We start from the raw sequence: 27033 nt of genomic DNA on the forward strand, positions 1-27033 counted from the left end.
TATTCAGAATCAAATACGAGTGGCAACACTATAAAAACAGAGTTTCAACTCAAACTGTTCCTACAGCCTTTGTCTCTGGAGAAGCAGGAACCGTGCCTGATTCACAGAACTATGTGAAAACACCTACTACATGGACTGGCTTGACAGGGTTGTGTTGCAGTCTGCTCTGTGGGTAGAGATTGGGAGGGACGGAATCTGACCCTATGGAATTCTTTTGTTTGTAATAAGTTTGTTTGGAGACAGTTGAGAGAGTCTATATTTTTGGCTCAATTTGACTGTACTAACTGAAAATGGAAATAGAGATGACACTTGCCTGCAGACAAATTGTGATTTATGAAAATCCATGGAATTTCTTTTATGGAAAAGATCTAAGTACACCGGTGTCCACAAAGTGATCATGTCTCCTGAATGGTATTGAGACAGGTGAAACTGAATCAGGTCCTAATTCAGCGTTAACTCTTTGAGCACCTGGATGGCTTTTGCAATGTAAAAGGACCGCTCTTTGGTGCTATATTATTCCTTTTATTTTATATGGTCTCATCCTACTAGCCCCTCCAGCCTCCCAGGGAATTAAATAGGAGTAGTGAGTGCTCAGTACCTCTTAATGTCAGGTCTATGGTTTATGTGCTGATATTGTAATACAGTGATTGTGTAGTACTGGTGTGGTATGTATAGGTGTGCAGCCTCACTTTGTCAGCAATGATACTGAATAAGAGAAGAAACCATCTGTCCTCAACCACACCTGACTTATTTCTCAGAAGCTGTTCAAAGAAGCCATAAACCTGCCATCCTGTTTAATCAGTTCATTTTCCTTGCGGGGGGGGGGAATTATTTGAAAAGTTAATCCTAGAAGATTGGCTGCAGTGCTGCAAATGCAGAGACTAGGAATGAAAACCAGTGCATTATGGAAATGCAAATAGACACTCGTAAAAATATTTTTCAGTCTTGCCTGTTTTTATTAACATGGAATTAAAACCTGTTAATTGGCAGCCCAAAGTGAGTGCAAAGCAGCCGTGTTCTCAGATAAGGAGTCAGAGGCCATGTCTACACTACCCGCTGGATCGGGGGAGGGGGGGGGGAGTGATCGATCGATCGGGGATCGATTTATCGTGTCTAGTGTAGACATGATAAATCGATCGCTCTGCCATCGACTCCGGAACTCCACAATGGCGAGAGGCGGAAGCGGAGTTGATGGGGGAGCAGCGGCCATCGATCTCGCGCCGCAAAGATGCGAAGTAAGTGATTCTAAGTCGATCTAAGATACGTCGACTTCAGCTATGCTATTCTCATAGCTGAAGTTGCGTATCCAGGCCTTAGCTAGTTGTGGCAGTGAAGTCAAGTTTATGAGAAGTTAACTTCCTTCCCTTCTCCTCTGTCTTTCCTCCTCCCTTCCTGTCTGGAGGTAGCTGTGGGATATGCCCAATTACTCTGTGGACTGGCATTTCTGCTGCTGCTTTCTGGAATCTAGTTATGTAATGACGGTGGGCCTGGCAGGTATCCTTACCTCCTTGACCCAAAATAATTCTGTAATCCTCTCAGCATCTGCAATTAAGGTGCCTGGCTAAACTGTGAACCCAACTAACCCACAGAACAAGCAATATGCTTTCCTTGTAAAGCAGGTGTCTGGCGGATGAAGTTTGTACTTTGAAGAAGTTGTATTACATGGCACACTGCGTGTTAGAACAGAATAGAACTGAGCTCTGGATAAGTGTCTGACTGTCTTCATAGCTGGATATGGTGGACACAGGAAGGAACAAAGCAGAACACTTTACAAGTCATCCACTGAATGCATCCGATGAAGTGAGCTGTAGCTCACGAAAGCTTATGCTCAGATAAATTTGTTAGTCTCTAAGGTGCCACAAGTCCTCCTTTTCTTTTTACGAGTGCAGTGCCTTAAAACATTTTTTGCATGTAGGGAAGTGGGAGGAAGCTAAGAGGGCCCACGGGAATTTCCAGCTTGAATTCCTGATAGGTCAGAAAGAAAAAAACGTAAGATAGCATCGAGTTATCTCCATAACTTAATTTTCCCCATTCATTACAATAAGTCTTTGGAAGCTGAACGTTGAAATCATAGAATATCAGGGTTGGAAGGGACCTCAGGAGGTCATCTAGTCCAACCCCCTGCTCAAAGCAGGACCAATCCCCAACTAAATCATTCCAGCCAGGGCTTTGTCAAGCCTGACCTTAAAAACTTCCAAGGAAGGCGAGTCCACCACCTCCCTAGGTAGAAATCAGTTTCTTTAAAAGAACTCTTTTTTTTCCATCACATGGATACCATGTATAGAATGTCTAATGAATCGTTGGGCTGCTAAAGTCTCTTATTTAAGGAAAATTTATAAAAATGTAAAATTGCATAAAGAATTAATGATTGTTGCAAAAAAAAAAAAATTACAGCTACAGTATGTACACTTCAAAAAATGTAGGTCAAATGTTGTGCCTACCAACCTTGGCAGTGTTGCTTTAATGTGCATAGCTGAGCATTTCAAGACCCTCTTTACTGTTAACTGACTAGTAAACTTCGCTTTTTTTCCTTTCCCAGCTTTGAAAGCATGCAGAGGCTTTGTGACAAATACAACCGCGCCATTGATAGCATTCATCAGTTGGTATGTATTTACCTTTGTTATGCTGTGGTGCCTATCTAGTTGGCTTTATTCAGGCTAGTGGTTTCAAATTCATGTACTGAAAATGACAACTAAGACGAGCTGACTTTCGTAGCACTCAGTTGTGTGTTTGCTTAAACAGCACCATTACAGCATTTCCATTCATTCGGGAGTTAATAAATCATCTATTAAACCTTGCTTTCTGGGCCAAAACTTGGCACTTGAGGATTTGAATTTATATCTTTATATAAGAATGGCTTAATTTTTCTAAAATACAGGTTTGCAGGCTCTTAGTCCCTAATGTGCAGCTGGCGCTCTTGCTTTGACATTTGAAATAGCTGAGTTACCTTTGAAAAAGGGTTCCTTTGCATGCACCATACCTAGCTTTTTTCGTCAGAAATTTCACGAGGATTTAAGGTATACACGTTTACTTGTGCATGTGGGGATTGAGACTTAAAGGTTCCTTAAATAGTCCAAATTAACTTGTGTATCGTGGCGATGATCCATAGATTAAGAATTCCCTTGCTGTTCAGTAAAGCTATATTTTAGAACTGTTCTGTTCCAAAGGATCAATCGCTATTAAGGAAGAACTGGAATGAAATCTAATTTAATAGATTTCTAATAATGGGCAACTTCTTTGGTTTTCTTACCCCAAGTTTAAGGCTGGTAATGAAACATAGTAAGTATAATCTAATAATAAGAATTTTACTTAATTTATGGAATTTAGATGCCCGTTCTGTCAGTAGTATCTGTTGCTGTACTTAACACTCATCCAATTTAATACTACATCTTATTCTACAAAAATCACAATCTTGGGACCTTATGAAGCACTTTGACCTATCAAACACATGTTGGGGACTGTTATCTTCTTTTGTGGGAGCATTCAAAATAGACCTCAGAAAGATATGGCCAGTAGGTTAGAACTTCTCCCAGACTTTGCACCACTTTGGCACCTACAAATCTCCATATCGTTTGCCTGATTCATAGATGCTGGCCACTTTAATCTTGTCTTTGTTAATAGCTTAAAAGTTGGAATTCTTCAGCACTCACATTTCATTTACAAAAAGAAAAGGAGTACTTGTGGCACCTTAGAGACTAACCAATTTATTTGAGCATAAGCTTCCATGAGCTACAGCTCACTTCATCACGAAAGCTTATGCTCAGATAAATTGGTTAGTCTCTAAGGTGCCACAAGTACTCCTTTTCTTTTTGTGAATACAGACTAACACGGCTGTTACTCTGAAACTTTTCATTTACAGTCACTCACTGAAGTGAGAATTTAGTCAGTTTCACTCTGTCCTGCCAGTGCCCTACTGAATGTAGGAGCCCAGGCTAGGTGACATAAGGAGCAGAAGTGGTAATTGGCCTCTGAGGTAGCAGCACTGAGCCCTCAAACAGAGGATCAGATAGGAAAGAGGTGACTATCAGGAAAAGGAGATGGAAAAGATGCCCAGGGAAAAAAACTTACAGATGTTTAAAATCCAAAGTGGGGAAGACAAGAGGAAGTTCAGAAACATCAATAGCTTCTCTTTAGAAGTGAGATTATTAGCCAGCAGAAGCTTAGATTTTCTCTCCCACTCCCTCTGAGCGTGATTCCTCCCATGCTACACTTCATGGCAAGAAAACAAACCTCTCTTTATGTTGATGGCGCAGTGAAATGCAGTAGTTACATCTAGTATGTAGGCAGATCTTAGATGCGTTTTCCCTCGTGTATCTAGTATGCAGTCTTCGAAAATACCTATTGGGTGAGGTGACAGACAGTAAAGCAAACCAGCCTCCCCAAGCGGCATTGCTGCAGAAGTCTTTTAGCACGTCTTGCTGCTGTTTTTGGAAAGACTGTGGATCAGTTTTACTCATGCAAGAGACGGGGTGGAGGAACGTGGATTGTCTTTGTGTCAGTTGCCCTTCCACCCGCAAACTCAGGTATGTCATGACGTATTTTTCTTGTTTAATTCCCTTTCTGCTCCTCACTCTTAGTGGAAAGGAACCACCCAGCCCATGAAACTGAACACTCGTCCCTCCAATGGGCTCCTCCGTCACATCTTGCAGCAAGTATATAACCACTCGGTGACAGACCCAGAGAAACTCAACAACTATGAGCCCTTTTCCCCAGAGGTGTATGGAGAGACTTCCTTTGATCTAGTGGCCCAAATGATTGATGAGATTAAAATGACTGAGGATGACTTGTTTGTTGACTTGGGCAGTGGTAAGTGACAAATTGCTTCGTTTTCCCTTTTCTGTCTCTGCCCGGGGTTTTTCCTCCCCTGAATAAAAAAATGTCAGTCACTTTACATTTGGAAAGTAACCCATCCCCACAGACTGTCTATCTGGCTGTGCACTCCTGACAGATAAATGCTTTCCTTCCTGTATTGCCAGTGGGATGTGGCACCAGATATGTCACCCACCCACGTGAAGGAAGGATTGATACTTCAGGAAACTTAATTTAAGAGTACTCCATTTTTGTCACCATAGATAAATGTAGTCATTTTAAAGTATGGTTGGCATCTGAAATGATTGTGTAAAAGTGCCATTAACAGAGTCCATATTTTATACTTTCTGGCTTCTAGATCCAGTTTAAGTTCATGCATCACACTTTTTTCCCTCCCGAGTGTCAAAACTGCAAACTCCACCTGCTACCTGAAAATAAAGTGGGTTCTTTCTCTGTCTGACACAATCACCAGCAATAAAGATTTTCTATTTATTGTGAGGCCGTATAGAATCCAGCTCACTCTTCCATAGCTGCATCTGTGCTACAGTTAGCAGTTTTAACAAAAGTAAAAACCTTTTTGTCAGTTAACTAACCAGATGTGACTCAAACACAGATGTGGGGCAGATATGATGAGTAAGATGATGATCTTGTTTTATTTGCTCAAATCTGATTACCAGCAGGAAAGGAGTAATAAGAATTCCCCCTTTTTAATGTAGAATTGTAGGTTGAAATAAATGAAGTGTATATCCTCTCGCTTTCTCAACAGTCATCCTTTATCCTACCAAAGGAAACTGGAACCTGCCCACTGAAAATACAGCAGAATTACTGACCTTACTTCCATTTTATATCTACTAAATGAAATTCCAAGTTAAGGGTATTAAAGCAGGCCATTCACAGGGGGCAGAATTTATCCCTCCCCTCCTTCCCCCCGCTCTGGTAACTATATTTTATGTGTCCAGTTAAGTACAGTATGAGACACTTCTAAAATGCTGTTTAGTCAGGCATGGTGCTTTGCTGTACAGAAATAACTGCTTTACCACAGTTGTGTGAAAGTGTTTGTTCAGTAAGGTCACAATAAAAGATCATATCTGGAAGTCACACAATCTTGCTGTTCGCCTAACAAGATGGAGGAGTGTGTCATCTGACTAATGCTTCTGTAGTGAAATGTTTTGTTTTCCTTGGCCTCTAACACCACCAAAAACAAAACCAGATATTTATCACCATAGAATCCCAAACCTTAATATTGGACTAAGACCAAGCATATGAAAAATAAGAACTTCTATTAGTATCTGAAAAGAATGGTTTAGCATGCAGTAGCCTCAACCGTAATTCTGTGATCACTTTTATGTGCACTGGTTTTCAGTTGATGGATACACTGGGAAAAAAATGGTTACTCACCTTCTCATAACTGTTGTTCCTTGAGATGTGTTGTTGAGGTCCATTCCAGTCAGGTGTGTGCACGCTCCGTGCACAGTCGTTGCAGAGTTTTCCCTTAGCCGCTCCTGTTGGGTTGGCTGTGGAGCTGCCTGCAGTGGCGCCTTCATGGCGCTCAATAAATAAGCCTGCTGACCCGACTCCCCTTCAGTTCCTTCTTGCTGGCTACTCCGACAGAGGGGAAGGAGGGGGATGTTTATTGGAATGGACGTGAACAACACATTTCGAAGAACAATAGTTACGAGAAGGTAAATAACCGTTTTTCTTCGAGTGCTTGTTCACGTTGATTCCAATCAGGGGACACGGAGGTGTGGTCGGAGTTAAGGAATTGCTGACTGGAGTACTGCTCTGCCGAATGCTGCAAAATGTCTGGAATGCTGGGTGATAGCATAGTGAGTGGTTAAACGTATGCACCGATGACCAGGTTGTCGCTCTGAAGATCTCCTGAATGGGAATCTGGGCCAGGAAAGTTGCTGATGAGGCCTGTGCCCTCGTGGAGCATACTGTAATAGATGGGGCTGGGACGTTAGTCAGCCCGTAGCATGTGCGGATGCAGTCTGTGATCCAGGAAGAAATGCATTGGGAAGAGACTGGGAGCCCTTTCATCCGGTCTGCCTCCGCCATGAACAGCTGATTAGATTTCCTGAAAGACTTAGTACGCTTGATGTAGAATGCTAGTGCACGCCAGACGTCCAGTGAGTGAAGCCTCTGCTCCTGTGCACTGATATGAGGCTTGGGATAGAAGACTGGTAGAAAAACGTCTTGGCTAATATGAAGCTGGGACACCACCTTGGGCAGGAAGGCTGGATGAGGCCTGAGTTGCACCTTGGCCTTGTGGAAGACCATGTACGGTGGGTCAGAGGTTAGTGCTTTTAACTCGGACACCCTCCTAGCCGATGTGATGGCGAGTAGGAATACCACCTTCCACGACAAATACAGAAGGGAGAGAGTCGCCCGTGGTTCGAAAGGGGGCCCCATTAGTCTGGAGAGGACCAGATTGAAGTCCCATGCAGGCACAGGTCATCGAGTCTGTGGATATAATTTTTCCAGGCTCTTGAGGAAATGCCCTACCCTAGGGTTGGTGAACATGGAACGCCCCAGTTCTCCCTGGTGGAAGGCTGAAATAGCAGCAAGGCGTACCCTGATGGATGGCCCTTTTCAGGTGCAGGAGGTAATCCAGGATGAGTGATATAGGAGGCTGAAGCGGAGGTGTACGATGCTGGGCACGCCAGCAAGTGAACCTCTTCCACTTAGCCAGAGAAGTGACCCTGGTGGATGGTTTCCTGCTGTTGAGCAGAACCTGCCTGACCAGTTCCGAGCACCATTGGGTTTAACCATGAAGCTTCCATGCTGTGAGATGGAGGAACTGGAGGTCTGGGTGGTGAAGGTGGCTGTGGTCCTGGGTGTTGAGATCTGAGAAAGGCCGTAGCAGGACCGCGGTGTCCACAGACGGCTCCAGAAGCGTGGTGTACCACTGTTGGCGTGGCCATCCTGGGACCAACAGAATTATTTCTGTCTTGTCTCTACGGATCTTGAGCAGCACCTTGTGTACGAGTGGGACTGGTGGAAAGGCATATACGAGGAGGATGCTTTCATGCTACCCTGGGGGGACCGAGATTGAACCCGGGCTATTTCCGGAAGAAGCAGAACGTTGGGCACTTTCTATTGCTCCTGGTGGCAAACAGATCTACCGGGGGAAACCCCCACCTATGAAAGATGGAATGTACGACATCTGGATGGATGGACCACTTGTGGAACGACCTGCTGAGGTGATCTGCTAGTTCATTCTGCACTCCCGGGAGATATGACGCCTCCAGGTGAATGGAGTGGGCTGTGCACAACTCCCATAGCTGGAGGGCTTCCTGACATAGGAGGGAGGAACAGGCTCCACCCTGTTTGTTGATGTAAAACATGGCAGTGGTGGTGCTGGTCATCACTGCCACACACTGGACTTGTAGTTGGGACAGGAAGGTCTGGCAGGCTTGTTGCACCACTCTGAGCTCCTTGATATTGATACTGAACGAGAGCTCGTGCTGCGACCATAGGCCTTGCTTTCGGAGATCTCCCAGATGAGCTCCCCAATCCAGAGCTGACGCGTCCGTAACTAGGGCCAGAGAGGGTTGTGGGCTGTTGAAGGGGACTCCTTCGCACGCTAACTGAGGGTCGAACTACCATCGGAGGGACTTGAGCACTTGATCTGGCACAGTGACCACTGAGTCCAGGCTGTCACACCCTGGGCAGTAGACCAAAGCGAGCCACGCTTGAAGGGGTCTGAGCCTCAGTCTGGCATGTCGGACCACGTGAGTGCAGGCTGCCAAGTGGCCGAGGAGACTCAGGCATCCCTTTGCTGTAGTAGTCTGGTACCTCCTGAGGTTTTGAATAACGTCAGTTATGGCTTGGAATCACATCTCTGTCCGGATCGCCCTTGCCTGTACCGAGTCCAGCACCTCCCCCAATGAATTCTATTCTTTGGGTCGGTGGTAAGCTCGACTTGTTCACGTTGAGGAGGAGTCCCAGTCTCTCAAAAGTGAATCTGGTTAATCGGACTTGAGATTCTACCTGCTCCCTGGAGCGCCCCCGTATTAGCCAGTTGTCGAGGTAGGCATATACCTCCACCTGCCTTCTGGGGAGGAAGGCTGCTATTACTGACATACGCTTTGTGAACGCTCGGGGAATCGTTGATAGATCAAATGGGAAGACCATGAACTGATGATGTTTGTGGTTGACCACAAACCGTAGAAACTGTCTGTGCTCAGGCCAAATGGCTATGTGAAAGTACACGTCTTTCATGTAGAAGGTGGCGTACCAGCCCCTGGATCCAGGGAAGGGATGATCATGCTCAGGGAGACCATGCGGAACTTAACATCACCATGAAGTTTGAGTTGAGTCCTGGTTGAGTCCTTGCAGGTCTAAAATAGATATGCGATCCTCCTTTGCCTTGGGGATTAGGAAATAATGGGAGTACAATCCTTTGCCCCTTAGCTCCCGAGGAACCTCCTCCACTGCCCCTATGGTGAGGAGTTATTGCACCTCCTGGATAAAGAGTTGTTCATGAGAGGGGTCCTGATGGTCCTGAAGGGTTTGCTGCACTTTGGGGGGCGGCCCAGATGCCTGCAGCCCTGAACCCCTTCTCATGGCTAACCCCGATGAGAGGGTGCTGGTAGCAGAGTCTGCCGCATCAAGGGAGGCTTGAAGAGAGGTTCATGCCACCGCCTTCCCTTCATCAGTGATGGCCATGAATTCAGCCCTGGAGTCTGATGGAATTTGTTCCTTGAACTTCAACATGGAGTCCCACGAGTTGAAGTTGTGTCTGCTTGTTGGTTTGCTATACTTTGCTGTAGGCCCCCCATTGAGTAGACCTTTCTACCGAAAAGATCTAATCTTTTAGACTCCTTGGATTTGGGAGTTGGTCCTTGCTGGCCCTGCCTCTCCTTCTTGATGACGGCGGTCACTACTAGGGTGCAGGGCTGCAGGTGCGAGAACAAGTACTTGAATGGGACAAAGTACTTGCGCTCAACACCCCTTGCCGTAGGCGGGGTCGTTGCTGGGGTCTGCCACAGCATTTTGATATTGCTCTGTATAGTTTTAATTAGGGGCAGAGCTACCCTGGAGGGACCCTTGGGCGCTGAGTGATCCTTCGCAGGATGCATTGCGGTTGCACCTGGTCCTGGCTTCGGCACCGGGAAACAACCCCTGTCTGTCTTCTTGTGCCGCTTGTGTGGCACCGGTGAGTGTGAGCCATGCCTGGTTGTCTGTACTGAGGACTGCCGGTGCTGAGGGTCTTTTGAATCAGAGTCTGTCTTTGGTACCGTGTCATGCACCGAGGCCGGGGCGCTCTGCACTGATGTGCTCTGTGGATGGAGAGCGGACTCCATCAGAAGTTGCTTCAGACGGAAATCCCTCTTTCTTTTCGTCATAGGGCGGAAAGATTTTGCACCTGTCTGTTTGGTGCTCTTCCCCCAGACACTTCAGGCATGCGTCCTGGGGGTCGCCCGTAGGCATGGGCTTACCACAGGTCCCGCAAAGTTTAAACCCTTGGGCCCGAGGCATGCCCTGCAACTGAGGGGAGGTAAGGAATAGGGCATGTCCCTGCACCCTAACCCAAATTATATACACTAAACTAAACTAACTGCTAATTGAATCCTAGACTAAAACTACAGGCTAAAGAAGAAAACTAAAGGAAGCACTTGCAAGGCAAGTGAACGCCTTTCCAATGGACATCATGGACGGTAAGAGGGAACTGAAGTGCAGGCCATTTCGGCAGGGTTATATATTGAGTGCCATGAAGGCGCCACTCCAGGGGGCTCCGCAGCTGACCCGGTGGGATTTGCTAAGGGAAAACTTTCTGACGACCGTGCACACAGTGCGCGCACACGTGATTGGAATTGACGTGTACAAGCACTCGAAGAAGAATAAAGGATCCTGATTTCTCCTCCCCACATAACTCTTGTTAACACCAATGAAAGTTTGCACATAGATGGCAGAGTTGAGACTGAATTTCCATAGTATTCTAGTCAACGCAGTATAGTGTACAGTGTAGATTAGAATACCATTGTAGCAATAGCACAATATCCAACAACTTAGTGCCTTTCCTACACCTCTATGTATAGGAATCATTCATCTGCCAAAGGGCGTAACAACCGCTGGTGAAATGTTGCAGCCATTTTTTTATCAGTAACTCTGTCCAACCATTTAAGACTAGAAGCCAACAATATTATGTCTGGTTGAAATGGAATTTTAGGAAGGCAGAACACAGTTGTTCAAATTGGAATTAGGACAACTGTTGCAAAAAACTGGTATCTTTAACCACAAGTGGTCTCTGATGAGAGAAGGGCAGTAATGACTTCTGATATTTTATTTGGCCCATGTAAATGCATATAGTTTTTACTGCTTCCCTCATCCTCCCCCATTCCGTTTGTTACTCAATAGTTGCATCTTCTTATTCATATTGTAAACTGTTCTTTTACTCTGTTTATACGCTACATAGCAAAATGGGGCCCAGAACCTGAATGGGGCTTCTAGGTGGTACCATAATACAATTTATTATACAGGACTGTCAGTATGTGGTTCCCCATTATACTAAAGTGGGTATTGTATCAATAATGATTTAATGGCGAGAGCACCACCTCCTCAATTACTAGTGCTACTTCCTGCAGGCAGTCAATGAAATGGAAAACGACAATGTGTTTTCTGTGCAAATGTGCTATCTGCTTGGCTTGAATATTTCTGTTTCCCTTGTGATCATCTATGATTCTGTGAGAAGTGCATTAGTGAGACAATGCATTTTACATTAGTCCAGTACAAACAGCGATAAACGTCGTATTAGAATGAATATAGAAATGGTTTGATCGGGAGTTGTAATCAATTGCGGTAAGAAATAAATATAGAATGATTGCAACAGCTTATAAAGATTTACCATGTACTTGGCAAAATCTGGGTCAGGTGTGCAAGCAGAGGTTCAGCTGTGATTTTTTTTTTTTTTTTCTTTCCCCCACAAGCCAAAGAGATGTAATGAGTGCAGACAAGGTGTGGGAATGGCAGCTAATTACTGCTGGAGCAGTCTCTGATGCAAACATAATTGAGACTGAGTGATGGGAAGTTCATACATTTTTAAGTAATGTTTTGTCTTGCAGTTTAGCAAATTGCGTCTGAAATTACTTTGATGCGTATTGATCATTATCTTTTTTTTATTGTACTAGGAAATAATACTCCTGTCTTGTGTATTAACATTTTTTTCCCAATATGCTGAGACTTTTGTATTAGTTTTCCATTACGATGAAAATCAGGTATAAATGTTTTGTTACAGCTCTCTCCATTATACTGAGAGATTTGAACTGCAAAATTTATCTAGCTGCTGTTTGGTTTTCTTGCAAAAACAAAAAACATCCATATTTACTTCCTGTAGGACATAAGTCTTTTTAGTGGAAAATAGGCTCCAGTGTTGAGGTGTAACTGTTGTGAAGTTGGAGTTATTTGTTGTAATGTAAATTGTCATATGTTTATCAATCAGTGTGCTATATTATTTGTATTATGGGAATGGCTATTGTGCTAGGTACTGTACATTCTTACAGAAAGAGACAGTCACTTCCCTGAAGAGCTTAGTCTGAATAGACGAGACAAAAGGTGAGAGGGAGAGATACATTATCCATACTTTTCGGGTGGGGAATTGACACATGTTGTGAAATCCTTGCATACATCTTGGTCTTTGTTTTAGAAGCAGTCTCCTGTGTATGGGGGGCTTTTTTACTATAACTGTCTCTTTCTCTACCTGCAGGTGTGGGTCAGGTAGTGCTTCAAGTCGCTGCTGCCACAAACTGCAAACATCACTATGGTGTGGAGAAAGCTGATATTCCGGCCAAATATGCTGAGGTGAGTTACATTTCAAGGAGTATGAGATGGTAAGTGTTTGATTCCAGGGTTGGCTCAATATCTTATGTGTTTCAGGTAACTGCTATGCATTACAAAGCGGGAATCCTGAGTTTGAATCCTAGACACTCTGGCTCCTTAAGTCAGTAAGGGCTGGAAGCACAGCAGTGATGCAAATGATATGGGGAGGGGTGGGATGTGCTTCTTGTTGCTCAGTGGCAGCGCTCACTGAGTGATCAGAAATATCATTAACTGGTCTCTGAAGAGAGCTTAGTTCAGGCCTGAGAGAAAACCAGGCGGAGTGAGGCTGCATGGTGATGGGAAGCTTATACAAAGGGAACAAAAGTCAAAAGGGAAGATGCAGGTTTAACCTAGACACCGTACTGCCTAAGCTGTGGATTTCAGGACCCCACTCGGGTCTGGAATGGGACTTTGAAAGGGCTGTGTCACAGACGCTAGTGCTGTGTAGGGTTGAAAGCCTCTAGGAAGGAGTTGAGCAAGATCAGAGTAGTGGGAGACAGAATGGCTGAAACTCATAATTTTTTTTAAAAAAGCTGCAATCTGGATCATGCTAAGAATGTTCTTTAGCAGCCCTAACTCCTAAACCATTGAGTTTAGATATTAAATATGTTAATATAGCTGGAGCTGCAGAGTAACTGAGACCTATCGATTGCACTGGAGTATTCAGTTAATAGCAGTGCTCAGTATGCACCCAACTGAAGTACTTAGGACGATGTCTCATAATAAGGCTATTATACTTAGGCAAGTAGTTTTCTTTACACTTCCATTAATTCTATGTCAATAGGGACTTGCAAAGTTAATCAACTCCAAGGGAAACATGGAACCCAAGTGAGTTGCAAGCAAACAATAAAAGTTGGTCAAGCCTTGCAGTAAGAATTTTGTACTTCCTCCAGTAGGTTGCATAGAGCTTCACGCCTTTAACTCCTTGTTCAAACTAATGGACTTTGGTCTGTTTCAAATACCAACTTTAGCTTCTTAAATAATGTGTACATAAGCTTTAGAGCTTCCTTTTCAAATATATATGTAAAAGGCTCTGATGCTATCATGAGTGCCATAGAAGGGCCTAGGAAATAATTTGTCCTTACTCTTCATGGTAATCCCTTGGAAATATTGAGCTGGAACACTTTTACCAAATCTTTCTCTGTCACCTCCTTGCATGAGTATTCTGACTTATTTTAGAGCAGTTCACAAAGGCTAGGTTCCTGGCTCTTTATTTAGTAGTAATCACTGTTTAAAAACCACTTATTTGTGAGAGAAAATACATATAGGGCCAGAGTTTTGTTTATACAAAGGCACTTTTACGCCACTCCAGAAGTACCTACGTTAAGGACCGTTTACACAGAGCAGTGTGAAGGGGCCATAGTGTAAATGACCAGCAGGCAGTAAAGAATTACATGAACTTTGCCAGGGTATGCAGAGAATATAAATTGTTAGGGAGTACTAATCCTGATGGTGTCCCTTTTTAATAACGCTGTGTCAAGTACAGTAACTCCTCACTTAAAGTCGTCCCGGTTAACATTCTTTTGTTACTACCTTGCTGATCCGTTCGGGAACATGCTCTTTTAAAGTTGTGCAATACTCCCTTATAACGTTGTTTGGCAGCCGCCTGCTTTGTCCACTGCTTGCAGGAAGAGCAGTCCCTTGCAGCGAGCTGGTGGGGGCTTGGAACCAGGGTGCACCAGCAGCCCCCCCATCAGCTCCCCTAAGTTCCCTGTGCGGCAGCCCCCCAGCAGGCTACCAGTTGTCGGCAGTTCAGCTGTCCCTCCCCCCACTGCCATGTGCTGCTCCTGCCCTCTGCCTGGGAGCTGCTCCTGGGAGCCTCTTGCTTGATGTGCAGGGGAGGGGGGCTAATGTCAGGGTGTCCCTCTCACTCCTTACCGCTTCTCCATATAGAGCAGGGTGGGGACAGGACAGGGCTCAGGATGGAGAGGCTTTGCTGGCCACAGCTGCTGTCTCCACTTCCTGATTTTTTTTTTTTTTTAAAAGGCGTTGTACTTACAGTGGGGTCAGCGTATTTAAAGGGGCAATGCGCCTCTCTCTCTCCCTCCCCCCCCCAAACACACAGGGTGTGTGTGTCTGCCATGCTGGCTCCTCTTCCTCCGTTCCTGCTGCCTTGTAGAGTGTGAGGCTACATTAACAACAACGTGTTAACCCGTGAGGGATCAGCCGAATGCCAGTTCATCATTTAGCAGTAAGGCATCCCCTAAGAAATATCCCATCCTCTTCCACCCTTTAACTTCACCACCTCAACCAAGCTTCACAATCATCATTGCTGTGTACAGTATTAAATTGTTTGTTTAAAACTTACACTGTGTGTGTATATATAGTTTTGTCCGGTGAAAAAAATTTCCCTGGAACCTAACCCCCCCCCCCCCCCCATTTATATGAATTCTTATGGGGAAATTGGATTCGTTTAACATCATTTCGCTTAGTCGCATTTTTCAGGAACATAACTACAATGTTAAGCGAGGAGTTACTGTATTTGAAGACTTTACTGGGTGAATAAAGTATACCATGTGTGGCCTTGTCTCAGTGTGTTCCGCTCTTCCTGGCAGATTACTCGAGGCTCACTGTGACCCTCTGCGTAGCCCTTCTCCCTCTAGAGGCAAGGGTCACAGCCTACTGAGCCATTTTCATCATAAGCCAGCAAGGAGGTTGGTGAGAGAACTCCCACAATCTCTGTTGTCCCTACGGGTTTATTCCAGAACAGGTTAGCCTTCTGTCCTGACGGGGTCCTGTCTTCCCCTCCAAGAAGGTGTTTCTGTAGTGGCGAGTTGGGGGAACCCAGGCCTGCCTTCTACTCCGGGTTCCAACCCAGGGACCCTAATGGCAGCAGCTGTTGGCAACCGACCTTTCAGAGATGCTACATTTCCCTGGACCACTTCCCCACAGCTCTCCTGCTTCTCTCTCTTAACACCTTCTTCACCCTTACCTTAGGGCTCCCTTTCCAGTGGCTTGAGGGTGTCTTCATTACCCAGTTCTTCAGCTGCACTTCCTCTGCTCTGGCTCCCTGGCTCTCCTCAGCCTGACAGGAGCGAGCCCTTTTATTGTATCAGAGGGGCCTTAGAGTCAGGTGTTCACATTAGCTTAACGGCCTCACCTGACTCTTTGCAGGTTAATTGGAGTCAGGTGTTCTCATTAGTCTAATGGCTTCAACTGACTCTTTGCAGGCTAATTGGAGTCGTGTGTCCACCACAGCGTGGAGCAGGCTTTGCCCTGATCAGTCAGGGAACAGAAAAATACTTATCCAGTGACCAGTATATCTGCCTTCTACTACTCTGCTCTACCCAACTGGCCTGGGTCTATCACACATGTTATCCTTGCACTTATAAATGGCTGTCCGTTAGATTATCGGCTTGACAACTGCTGCAATTTAAAAATGTGTGAATCTGCCCTTAAATAGCCTATCTGCTTCTTGGTGCATTTAGATTGGCCCACTTTTTTTCTCAACAGATGTTTTGTGTCAGTGATTGTATTGAGCTTGTAGTTGAATTTGTCCATAGTAACATTTCTCTGGCTACTACATCGCTTTATGCAGTTTTTAAGCTTTCACTTAAATAGGGGGGAAAAAACCCTAAGTTTCTAGTCTGTGGTTTTGAAGAAAGTCTTCCGAAATGTGAACTGATGTTTCACTGTCTTTTGACTCTGGAGATTGAAACAATATTTGTGAGTGGTGTGAACTGTCTTGTTGTTAATTGGGTGTGTTAACTCTGAAGCCTAATGGGAATACAAATGTCAGCACAAAATGTTTCACAGCTGACATAACATCAGAAACCTCCAGCTGATCTGAGACTGTAAGTGGAGCTTGGGATGGTGGATGAAACTTGAATACCATTTCTTTCCTCCCAGTCTGAGCCCTGAATATGTGGACCCAATTTTGCAGTTTCAGTAGGTCTTAAATTGTGACCCTTTCTTGCTCTTCCCAGTGCACGTCTGTTTTAGTTTTAAATCGGGTGAATAGGCATAACTGACCCTCACTGCCACAGTGCAGAAACACCAGGTCTTCCAAACCCCCAGTTTATGGGAAGGGGTAAGCTTTCAGAAAAATAGTCTGGGGCAAATTAGAAGCAGCACTGCTGTCTGGATGTGAAGGTCTGAAGCTCCTTTCTCCTGCGTCTGGCAATGGAAACCCACTGCCAACTAGCTGGGTTTGAACCACAGCTGCCTGCCATCCTGTGTAACCTTAGTCTCTTTAGTCATAGATCGAAGCACCCTCCCTTCCCCCCCAGCTGCTGGCAGTGTGTTGCAAGGCAACGGCAATCGTAACTGAAAGAAGCTTGCCTACTACTGCCTTCTCGTTCGCCCGAGCAGACCTGTCTTTACACCCCTTCACTAGCTGGGCTCCGGTAGGACTAAGTTCACTGCCTTCTGCTTGCTCTGGAATTATGTAGCACCATCCTTGGCAGACTACTGAGCAGTGTCAACTCAAAGTGTCTTTAAGGCTTCCCTGGAGAGGGGAGAACGGAATAAGTCAGCCTTGATACCTTGGCCCCAGTGAAGTGAAGGAGTTTCCCCAGGGGAACTAGAAGGGTAGACCTTCAGTATGTGTGTCTCGGATTTTCCAGCAGTCCCATTCAAGTGTTAATGGCAAAGAACTCTTGTAGGCCCGTGAGCATTTTCAGAGTTGCCTCTTCTCTCACTATCATATAACTGGTATTGCGAGATGTCCTAATGGGTGGTTTTGTTTTTCCTCCCTCTTCTAGACGATGGACAGAGAGTTCAGAAAGTGGATGAAATGGTATGGGAAAAAACATGCAGAATACACAGTGAGTGAAACTCAGCTGAAAATCTTTATGCTCCACTTATTACTGATGTTCAGAATTTACAGGTCCCCCTCCTCCCCTTCCCCAGCCAAGAAGCAGCTTCCTGGCCTTTATCTTGCTGCTGCTGAGTGATGCTCTCTAAAAGACAACCTCCCAGAGCCCTCCTCTTGACTCACTTGACATTTGGTGTGTGTTGTTGGGAATGTTATTGAGGCTTGCAGAAATTCTTGGAATCCCCTTTCTTATAAACTCTCGTTACTCAGGCTGTTTTCTGCTCCCACATTCAAACATCATTAAGAAAATTGCTCCCTGATTAGCCATTTACCTGTGAGAAATTCATGTAATCTTGTTCTCTAGTGGCTTTCTCAGAACCCTGAGAATACCCCTGCTTGTTTGTATATCTTTATCCCAATCTTCTCTTTTTAAAAAAAAAAAAAATGTTTCAGATCTCATAGCTGCCATGCTTCTAGTCAAGGAGGGTTGAGTTGGGTCAGTGTTGTTCCCTAATCATTTGGAGGAATTGCCATTGGGTGATTCAAGGGAATCTTCCCTTCTCTGAGGTTTCAGCTAGCTACCACTGCAGCACTCCTAGCCTGAGAGCAGTTGACACAAATAGATCCTGGTCTCTCATGTGATTTGCACAGAGCTCTACGGCTAAGCTACTGGACCAGTCTGATCTACTTGCCTTTGAATTTCCCAGTATTATCAAATGGCCTCTTGTTGGTAGTCAGGGTTTGGCATGAAGGTTAATTTTTCATTTACAGAGAACTCAAGTCTCATAATACTCTCATGTCCAGTGATCAGCCTTGAATGTAAGGGCTCTCTTACTTCTCCTTGAGAAGTAGGCCATCTGCTGGATTAAGGTGACAATGTTGCCTGTCTCAAAATATCCCCTTACTGAAACTGACATATAGTGTGTGGCACTGTTCCATTAGATATATGCCGATTTCATGATAGGAGTAGTTTGCAATTGGATTAATGTCAAGGATGCAAACTCTTTCCTGCTGTGAAACTGTATGCAGGCCTTCCTTCCCAGGAAATGGCCATATGGCAGCCTTCCAGGGTGCTACCCAGCTGGCATTATAAGAAAGAAATCTTTACTGAAGATATTTCACTTATGATCCATGTAATTTAAAGAATAGGGACAGAACCTAGACTGAAATACTGAATATGTATTGATTGCTTTAGGCTGCGAGTATTGCCACATTGTATATTACATGTAGCAGAATCTGACACTATAATGGAAACAAGACTGCTTATTTTTGTTCAGATCTTTGGCTTTTATAACGTTTCCTCCAATGGTAAGGACTGAGGCCAAAATTTGCAAACTTACATGCTTAAAGTTAGGCTCCCAAATAAGTGTCTTGCTTTTTCAACGCTATTGAGCAGCTGAGCTCCCATTGAAGTCAGTGACAAGCTGGGGTTCATGGCACCACTAAAAATCAGGTCACCTTCCATATTGGGGTTCTCAGACTGGGGGGTTGTGACCCCTCAGAAGGTCACAAGAGGTTACATGGGGGTCTCGAGCGGCCAGCTCCGTGAGGCTGGCATCCCCGAGCCCCCATTAAATGAGATTACTTCCCCTTCATTTTTAATTTTTAAGTGGGGTCACGCTCAGAGGCTTGCTGTGTCAAAGGAGTCGCCAATACAAATAGTTTGAAAACCACTGTTCTGTATGAATTTAGGATTCTAACATTAGGTCAATTAGGTTTGCAAATTTTCTCATCACCTCCTTATCATATACATGGCAGATTTTACTTGCTCTTTTTTTGGCTTCTAACACCTCTTTTTCATCACTAATCTGCTGGCAGTATATGTACGTGTATCTCTAGCCCTGACCAGAATCAGATAACGAACAGTTTTCCCCCAAGTCAACATATCTTAGCTAAGGATATGCACTTCCTGGTGGATTGTAATGGACTCTTTCCTTAATGCTTGTGGTATGGATTTGGGTAACGGAAATGAGTCCCAAATCCTTCTATATTTAGTTCTCCCACATGGCAACATGCTGAGAAGCCATCTTGTCTTTGGCAGTAAGACAGTAATTCCATCTATTATCTCTGTAGTAATACAGGCTGTTACCACCGCGACTAGTATGGTTTGGAAGGCACAAGGCTGAAAAGCTTCATCTGAGTGTATGGAATGTAGTGGTGATAGACAATGCAGCCACACTTGAGTCCTCTTTTGCTGCTTGTAAAATGGCTTGGTTACCACCACCCATTATCTCAGAGAAGGAGCGCTCTAGATGTTTTCAGGGGGTTCTTGAGAGCCCAGTCGGTGACAATTGTCAATATGACTAAGGACTGGAGTGGTTTGTGACCAACTAGATTTTAACTGTGTAAATTCCATGCAGCTGGATTAAAAATTATAAAGTTAAATATTTTCAGAACACTACAGAGTTGGGGGGGAAGAGGACGGGAAGATTGGCAGAAATTCGTGGGAACAAGTCTCCGATCCTAGCCACTGCTTTGAATAAATTATTTGGACAGTGGTATTAAGTTTATGCTTATTGTTGCTGCCTTGCTCCAAAAGTCAAAACTGTGACAGACACGAGACAGCAGTAAATCCTACTGTTCCTCCGGCATGAATTTTTTTTTGTTCACAGCTAGGTATCCATAGTTTGACTTTAGTACAACTGACTCTGTGTTTGTACTCTGAAAAATGACTGACAGAATAACATCTTGGGGTTCACGTTGACTCCATATCCAATGTGCTCAATTTACAAGTCAGGTGATGGGTCTTCCCTAGTCCAGTCCCTCAAAGGTGGCCTGGAATTTGAGAACTGAATTGTTCTCTCTTCTGGATGAAGCATCATCACCAGCAATGGATTCTGAAATCAGAACTCAGTTAAGAGTTCTGTTGATTCACAGACCTAAACAAAAAAGTAAATAAAATATCTAGGTTGCTCTTCTGCATTCCCATTGCATTTGGTCTCCAGTGCTAACAAGAATAAAAACTAATAAGATATATTTTAGTGAGAAGAGTCCGCATACAGAATTTGCACAGTCAGAATGCACACACAGGCAGATCTGTTGAGTAAGCAGATGCCATTTTAACATTGTCACTTTTCAGGCCATAATTGCATTGTAAACTTCTCCAGCTGGTGCAAAACATCTTGAGGCATTTTGGAGTTCAAGGCACTTGCTGAGCTACAGCTGCTAATAATGGGTTATCACTGAAACTTAAAGGTAGGAGTTCCTATTTTGGGCAGGAGAGAGCAGAAGACTAGAGAAATTGGAGGAGAGAGGTTGCTCTTTTCTCTCCTTTCTGTGAAAACATAAACCACTTGGAAAAAACCCACCATCTGTGGCTATTAGTGCCTTCACATTGTTGCTTAGGACACCGTATCCCGCTGTGGGTCACTTGAGTCTTTTGGACAAGAGTGTTCCACCACAAACCTAAACCCCATTCATTATCTATTAATTCTTTCTTTGTTTTTGACTGTAAAAGAATATTTTCTAGTATCTATTTCCATGGAACTAGTTCCTTGAAAGTTTGCAAGGTTAGTTTCGAACTTTTTTTCAGGGTAACTGTTGTCCCAAGGAAATTGGCGTTTTTCTTAGGTGATTAGAACTGGATAATTACATGGTCTTTCTTGGGGAATTTCAGCACATGTTCAGTTATCAAATTAAAGCTTAAAAACTCAGTATTGCAGTTAACACAGACATATGGTATTTTGCCAAATTCACACATCTAATTTTCAGTATGGTGAAAGGTTGAGCTTTTTCTGGTTTGGTCTGGATTGATGACAGAGCAATTCCCTTGCTCTTCCCCTGCTGCCAGAAAGAGCTTGCTCTAGCCATCGAGGAAAACTCTTTCCAATGCCTGAGCCTTGGCGTAAAGTGAAGGAAAACATGTAGACTCTTAAGGTATGGCGGGGGTGTAGGTCAGTGTTATACAGCGTGTAATCTTTCCTGCTCCCACCCCCAGTGGAGTTATACAAGTTTCCATGGAGTCCTACTGTAGCCATTTGTAGTCCCCAAATCCCTGCTGGACTGTAGTGGTGTCTTGGGGCATTCATACAGCAAGTGTTCTGCTTCAGAGTTGCCTTAAAGAACTTTTAAATCCAGTGTGAACACGGATGTAAATTTGGTTAAAGATGAGGGTAAAACTAGGGTTCACTGTTATTTTGCAAAACCTTGTTTGTCTGGCTTTGGCTTTTTAAAATCAAGAGTGGATTGGATCATAGCGTTCTTTATTCAGCCTTCCCAACACTTTGGTATGGGAGGTACGAGGGCTGGGAATGGAGAACAGGGAATCCAGACAAGAGAATCGTAGGACTGGAAGGGACCTTGAGAGGTCATCTAGTCCAGTCCCCTGCACTTGTGGCCACGGTACGTATTATAATATATGTATGAGTCTAACTTTCCAAATTTTACTGAGACTGTAGATAGGTCTGATGGCTGCTTGGAGTTGTGCACTTGATTTATCCCTCTCACTCAGGCAGACTGTATCGTAGAAGGAAATCTCACTCGCCTAGGTATTTACTTACCCCGTCCCAACCCCACAAATGAGCTTGTGTGCATTAATGGTGGATATGTGTAGTCCCTACAGCAGTGTCTTTTCTCCCCCTCTCTTGTAGCCTGCAGGCCTCACCTAGCTTTTCTGGTAGGCTTGGGTGTGTCCTGGATGCCATGTGTTGCCTTTTTCACAAAAGTCTCGCTTCAGAACAAAAACAGTGAGTTTTGTAAAGCGCTAATCAGTATCTCAAGCTTCCTTGATATCACTTGCACTGATGTATTTTGTAGGCACATAACTGTCATTGTCTGTGCTTAAAAGCTTCAGTTGTTTAACAGTGAGTTTTCTGCAGTCAGGGTGTGGGCAGGATGTGTATTTGTCCTAAATATTTTTGAATGCCCTATTTCAGCGGGAAACTCGATGTTTTGGTATTTGAAAAGCCCTCCAAACGTCCCCTGTGGCTTTGACATGGTGCCACGTTTCAGAGGTTTGGATTATTGCCTCTAGTTATTTTTGCAATGAACAGGGGCTTAAAAATAACCATGTGTACTTTTCCAGGCAGAGTTAACTGTTTTTGTGAGCCAAGCACTTTGCCCTGAGACTGCTAGAATGAGACTTTGTGTATTTATGGCATTGTGCAGTCAGAGCTTTACCGCAGAGCCTTCCAACGCAGGTCTGGGGAGAGAATATTAGCTGCTGTTATATTCTGGAGCCCAAAGCTCTGGGAAAGGGGACTTGGCCTTCAGAAGCAGCTGTTGTTATCCGTTATAATGAATATAGACCTGCAGTAGTGTGTCTCTTGTTGCTTCCTATGGGTGTGACCTGCCAGTTTGCTTTGAGTTGCAGACATCAGCTACTGTGAGCATATTCCTGCAGTCTCTGAAGAGCAAACCTAGCTGTCTGAAAAAGGGAGGGAAAACCTGCCTCTGCTTCTAAATTTAGAAACAATGGGGGCTGGCTGCTCTCTGAAGTGGATTTCAGTGAGCTAATTATCCGTTTAGATAAAGCAGGTCCCCTGCGTTGTCTAATCAGATGAAAATATCTGCATTACAGATGGTCCTTTCCATTCATTATTCACTAAGGAGATTAAATTGCTATGTGTGAGAGAGAGCACTGTGGGGGTGGGTACACTGATTGGAAGAGACTGAGTGCATCCCTACTGCTGCTGTTGTCATCTCACACTGACAGGCTGTGGTTTTCCTGTGTGACCTCGACCGTACAGCATTCTGTGCTTAAGCAATGTAATATCCCATTAGAAGCTGGCTGTGTAGCTGTTTAATTACCAGGGAAGAGCTCACATTTCCTTACCAGTTCTTGTCCCAAATGAAATTTTGGGGATTTTTGTTTGTGCCACTTGTTTTGGGTACTGTTGGGAGATCTCAAATTGAGATCTCCACTTTGGGGATGCTTGCGTTCTCCCTTGGGGCTGGTGAAGGTCAGTAACACTACTATGGAACTATGACCTGAAGGATGATGGGTGGTTAGCTCTCTTCACTTCCCAAAATAATAATTAAAAAGCCCCTCTTATACTGTCAAACTTCGCAGCAGGCAGTTCTCCCGCCTCATTGGCTGAAGGGATACTGCTACAGTAGGGATATAAGCCCATAAATGGTTTGAGACGACTAAGGGAGGATATGATCGAGGTCTATAAAATCATGACTGGTGTGGAGAAAGTAAATAAGGAAATGTTATTTATTCCTTCTCAAAACACATGAACTAGGAGTCACCAAATTAATAGGCAGCAGATTTAAAACAAACAAAAGGAAGTATTTTTTCACACAACACACAGTCAACCTGTGGAACTGCTTGCCAGAGGTTGTTGTGAAGGCCAAGACTGTAACAGGGTTCAAAAAAGAGCTAGTTAAGTTCCTGGAGGATAGGTCCATCAATGGCTATTAGGCAGGATGGGCAGGGATGGTGTCCCTAGCCTCTGTTTGCCAGAAGCTGGGAACAGGCAACAGGAGATGGATCACTTGATGATTACCTGTTCTGTTCATTCTTTCTGGCGCACCTGGCATTGGTCACTGTCGGAAGACAGGACACTGGGTTAGATGGACTTTTGGTTTGACTCAGTATGGCTGTTCTTATGTTCTTACGCATCACATAATTTCCACACTGCTTTTAATTAAGTGGTGGTGGGTCACTGGTGCAGGGTCCTCTTCTTTGCTTCCATATTGAGAAATGTACCAGTTATCTGGTAACTGGAGATAAGAAACTGTTTTATAACAGTGGTTCTCAACCAGAGGTCCGAGGCCTCCTGGGGGGCTGCGAGCAGGTTTCAGGGGGGCCACCAAGCAGGGCCAGCATTAGACTCACTGGGGCCCAGGGCAGAAAGCCGAAGCCCTGCTGCTTGGGGTTGAAGCCCGGGCCCTGAGCCCTGCCACCCGAGGCTGACGCCGAAGCCTGAGCAGTGTAGCTTTACGGGGGCCCCTATGGAATGGGGCCCCAGGCAATTGCCCTGCTTACTATCCCCTAATGCCGGCCCTGGCTTTTATATGCAGAAAACCAGTTGTTGTGACACAGGTGGGCCCGTGGAGTTTCTATAGCATGGGGGGGAAGGTCAGAAAGAAAACCCCTGTTTTATAACGCAGTTGGGCACAGCAGTGTTTAAACATGGCTTTTTTGTAGTGTAGATGAGGCCAAAATGACCACCCCTTTTAATGCCAGCTTCCCATTTCTGGTGCAGATTTTAGCCAAGCACTGGCTAAATGTGCATTAGCTTCTACAGTAGAAAAATAACCATGTTTGAACATGGTTGTGTGGTCCACTTGAATTATAATATGGCTACTTCTTGGCTGGGTGGACGGGAAAAACATTTTCATGTTTAACCCAGGTATGTGAGCATACTAGACATCTGTCAGAACCAGCACCATTGGAAATACTTTTCTTCATTAACCAAGTGCAGCTAATTCAGTATTTACAATATTGCACGTTGTAATTACAGAGAATACTGCAAATTAGTAATTTTTAGGGAACACTTCAAATATCAAGGTAACTTAGGACAAGTCTACACTCGAAGCGCTACATTGGCATAACTACGCCACTGTAGTGCCTTTGGTGAAGACGCTCTATGCTTACTGCAGTGAAAGTCAGTGGTTGCTGAAGACGCTTAACATCCCTGAAAAATCAGGTCCTGGGGGTGTCAAGGTGAGCACCCAGCCGTTGAGGAAACCTAACCTAATGGACATGTTTGCAGATTTTGGCCTAAATCTTCATGCTTCAGTTCCCCATCTGTAAAATGGGAATATTTCCCCTCCCCTCCCCCAACCTCTCACCACACACAAAGGGGGTTTGAGAAGATGCATTCATTTAGTGTATGTGGTGAACTTGGGTACTGCAGTGATGAGTCAATAAAATCTTGTGTGGTGTTGCAATATTTGGATGGTGGGCAGTAAATGATTAGCTCCTCCTTGAGGGTAAAAGGACATCTGGATATAGGGAGTGGGCAAGACTCCTTGTCTTGGGGAGTGAATGGAGTTGTTTGAAGGGATGTGGGGTAGTTTTCTCCCTGAGGCATTTCCTGAAGTGGCCCTATTCATAACCAACATCACTGAGTCTAGTATGTTAGCCTTGCCATTTACAAAGCTGAAAGAGACATTCACATTTTTGTCTATTTTTTTTATAGCTGGAAAGAGGTGACTTCCTCTCCGAAGAATGGAAAGAAAGAATTGCAAACACAAGGTACGGTAGAACAGTTGATTGTGGCTTTATGAATGTGTAATATTTGTCAGTGTATCATAATGGAAATTAAAAGAATGGCCAACTTGTAATACAGAATTTCCATAGCTAATATTGAAAGCCTATATGTGAGCGTCCATGCTAGCAGTATGGGGAGCCTGATATCTGACTGGAGGAATGGGTTTTCATGCATTCCCAGAAGAATTAATGGGAGTTCACAGCATAAATTCCTCTTGCACAGCTAGAGTAGACCCCTTTTGTGTTTGCATTTCCTTTAGTCTATCGGTGACTCCTGTGTAAGCACCAGCTTGAGTGGCTGGTACTTCATGTGGCTGGGATAGCTGCTTACCTTGATAGTAAGGCTGAGCTAATTGAAATCGGCTATTCTGTTTCATTGATCCTCTTGGATAGTTGAATATTCACCCAAACTGAAGATCTGTATTTAGAGATGGAATCTTTTAAAAAACAAACAAAAAAAAAAAAAGAACCCCAACCTGTGGCATACTGCTGCTGAAGAGGGAAATGTCATGGTTCAAAACACTCCTAAATTTTTGTGAATGGTTTCATATTCATAGAGCCTTGTTAGTAGATATTAATCATGTACCATGATGGATAGACAAGAAAAAATGGTTAACGGCAGATGTGCTCCTAGACCATCCCCTTTCTTGGAGAGATGGAAAACAGTTGACAAAAAGGCTCATTGAAACTCTTCAGGGCTGTGGCAAGTTATGGACAGTTTCCAAGACCATATTTAAGAGCACACTCCAGGAAAGGCATCTGCCAGGCTGACTTTTGCGTTATGTACCCCAGTTAGACTTCTTGGGCTGCCTTTTAATTTGTGGGCAGACTTGTCCCAGCCCTGCAGCGTGGTGTGGTTTTGCTTTATTAGTTGTTTGCGTCTTTACACACATCCCTCAATATCTCTTCCAGCTCTCTTCCATTTCTTTGGAACAATTTTTAATGTAGGCTGTAGATTAGAGCCCTGCAACCCGACGGAACCTGACTACCAGCGTTGGCTCGAGTGGGGTTGGCTCTCCTTCTCCGGCCCGTGGGGTGGTGCAGCGGTGGCTACATATCCTGCTTCTGCTGGCAGAAGCACACATGCTTAGCAGCACACATGCTGCAATGGAGTGAGTGTGCAGAGGAGTCACAGCACCTCTCACTTTTGCAGCACAAGCAGTGCAATGGGGGCAGCTATTGGCAAGAGCGGGGCATGCAGCCACTGGCTCATGCACCCACTGACTCCAAGGACAGCAGGAGGAGAGCCATCCCTGGGGGAGGAGGCAGCAGCTGCACTGACTCAGGCTTAGGTTGGAAATTGATTCGACCCTCTTGGGCTTGAGTCCAGATCAGGCCCAGCCTCGAGCAGACCTCTGCTATAAGTTGTCTCCTATTGCACATGGAGACACTGGCAGATCTGTGGCAGTAAATGATGGCTATTCTTTGTTACTTTGAATAGTATGCAGTTGATTATCTTCCTACCAGCCCACAACCATCTCCTCCT

General features: G+C 44.6%; 2 protein-coding genes across 18 annotated transcripts in view; one reads left to right on the forward strand and one right to left on the reverse strand.

Moving 5' to 3' along the window:
- DOT1L (DOT1 like histone lysine methyltransferase) overlaps nt 1–27033 on the forward strand; it is a 125934-nt gene that overhangs the window by 51145 nt on the left and 47756 nt on the right. For 13 of the 16 annotated variants that reach the window (XM_043535915.1, XM_037885593.2, XM_037885597.2 and 10 more), the window contains exons 4-8: nt 2540–2603; nt 4578–4806; nt 12518–12612; nt 17334–17396; nt 25477–25532. In XM_043535915.1, the coding sequence (XP_043391850.1) occupies nt 2540–2603; nt 4578–4806; nt 12518–12612; nt 17334–17396; nt 25477–25532 (507 nt within the window). The remainder of the gene's footprint in view (nt 1–2539; nt 2604–4577; nt 4807–12517; nt 12613–17333; nt 17397–25476; nt 25533–27033) is intronic. The other 3 variants (XM_043535912.1, XM_043535907.1, XM_043535909.1) reach the window with 1 other exon arrangement.
- PLEKHJ1 (pleckstrin homology domain containing J1) overlaps nt 1–27033 on the reverse strand; it is a 93760-nt gene that overhangs the window by 6168 nt on the left and 60559 nt on the right. The window lies entirely within an intron of this gene.

The sequence above is a fragment of the Chelonia mydas genome, chromosome 25, assembly GCF_015237465.2.
Source record: "Chelonia mydas isolate rCheMyd1 chromosome 25, rCheMyd1.pri.v2, whole genome shotgun sequence".
Classification (NCBI taxonomy): Eukaryota; Metazoa; Chordata; order Testudines; family Cheloniidae; genus Chelonia; species Chelonia mydas.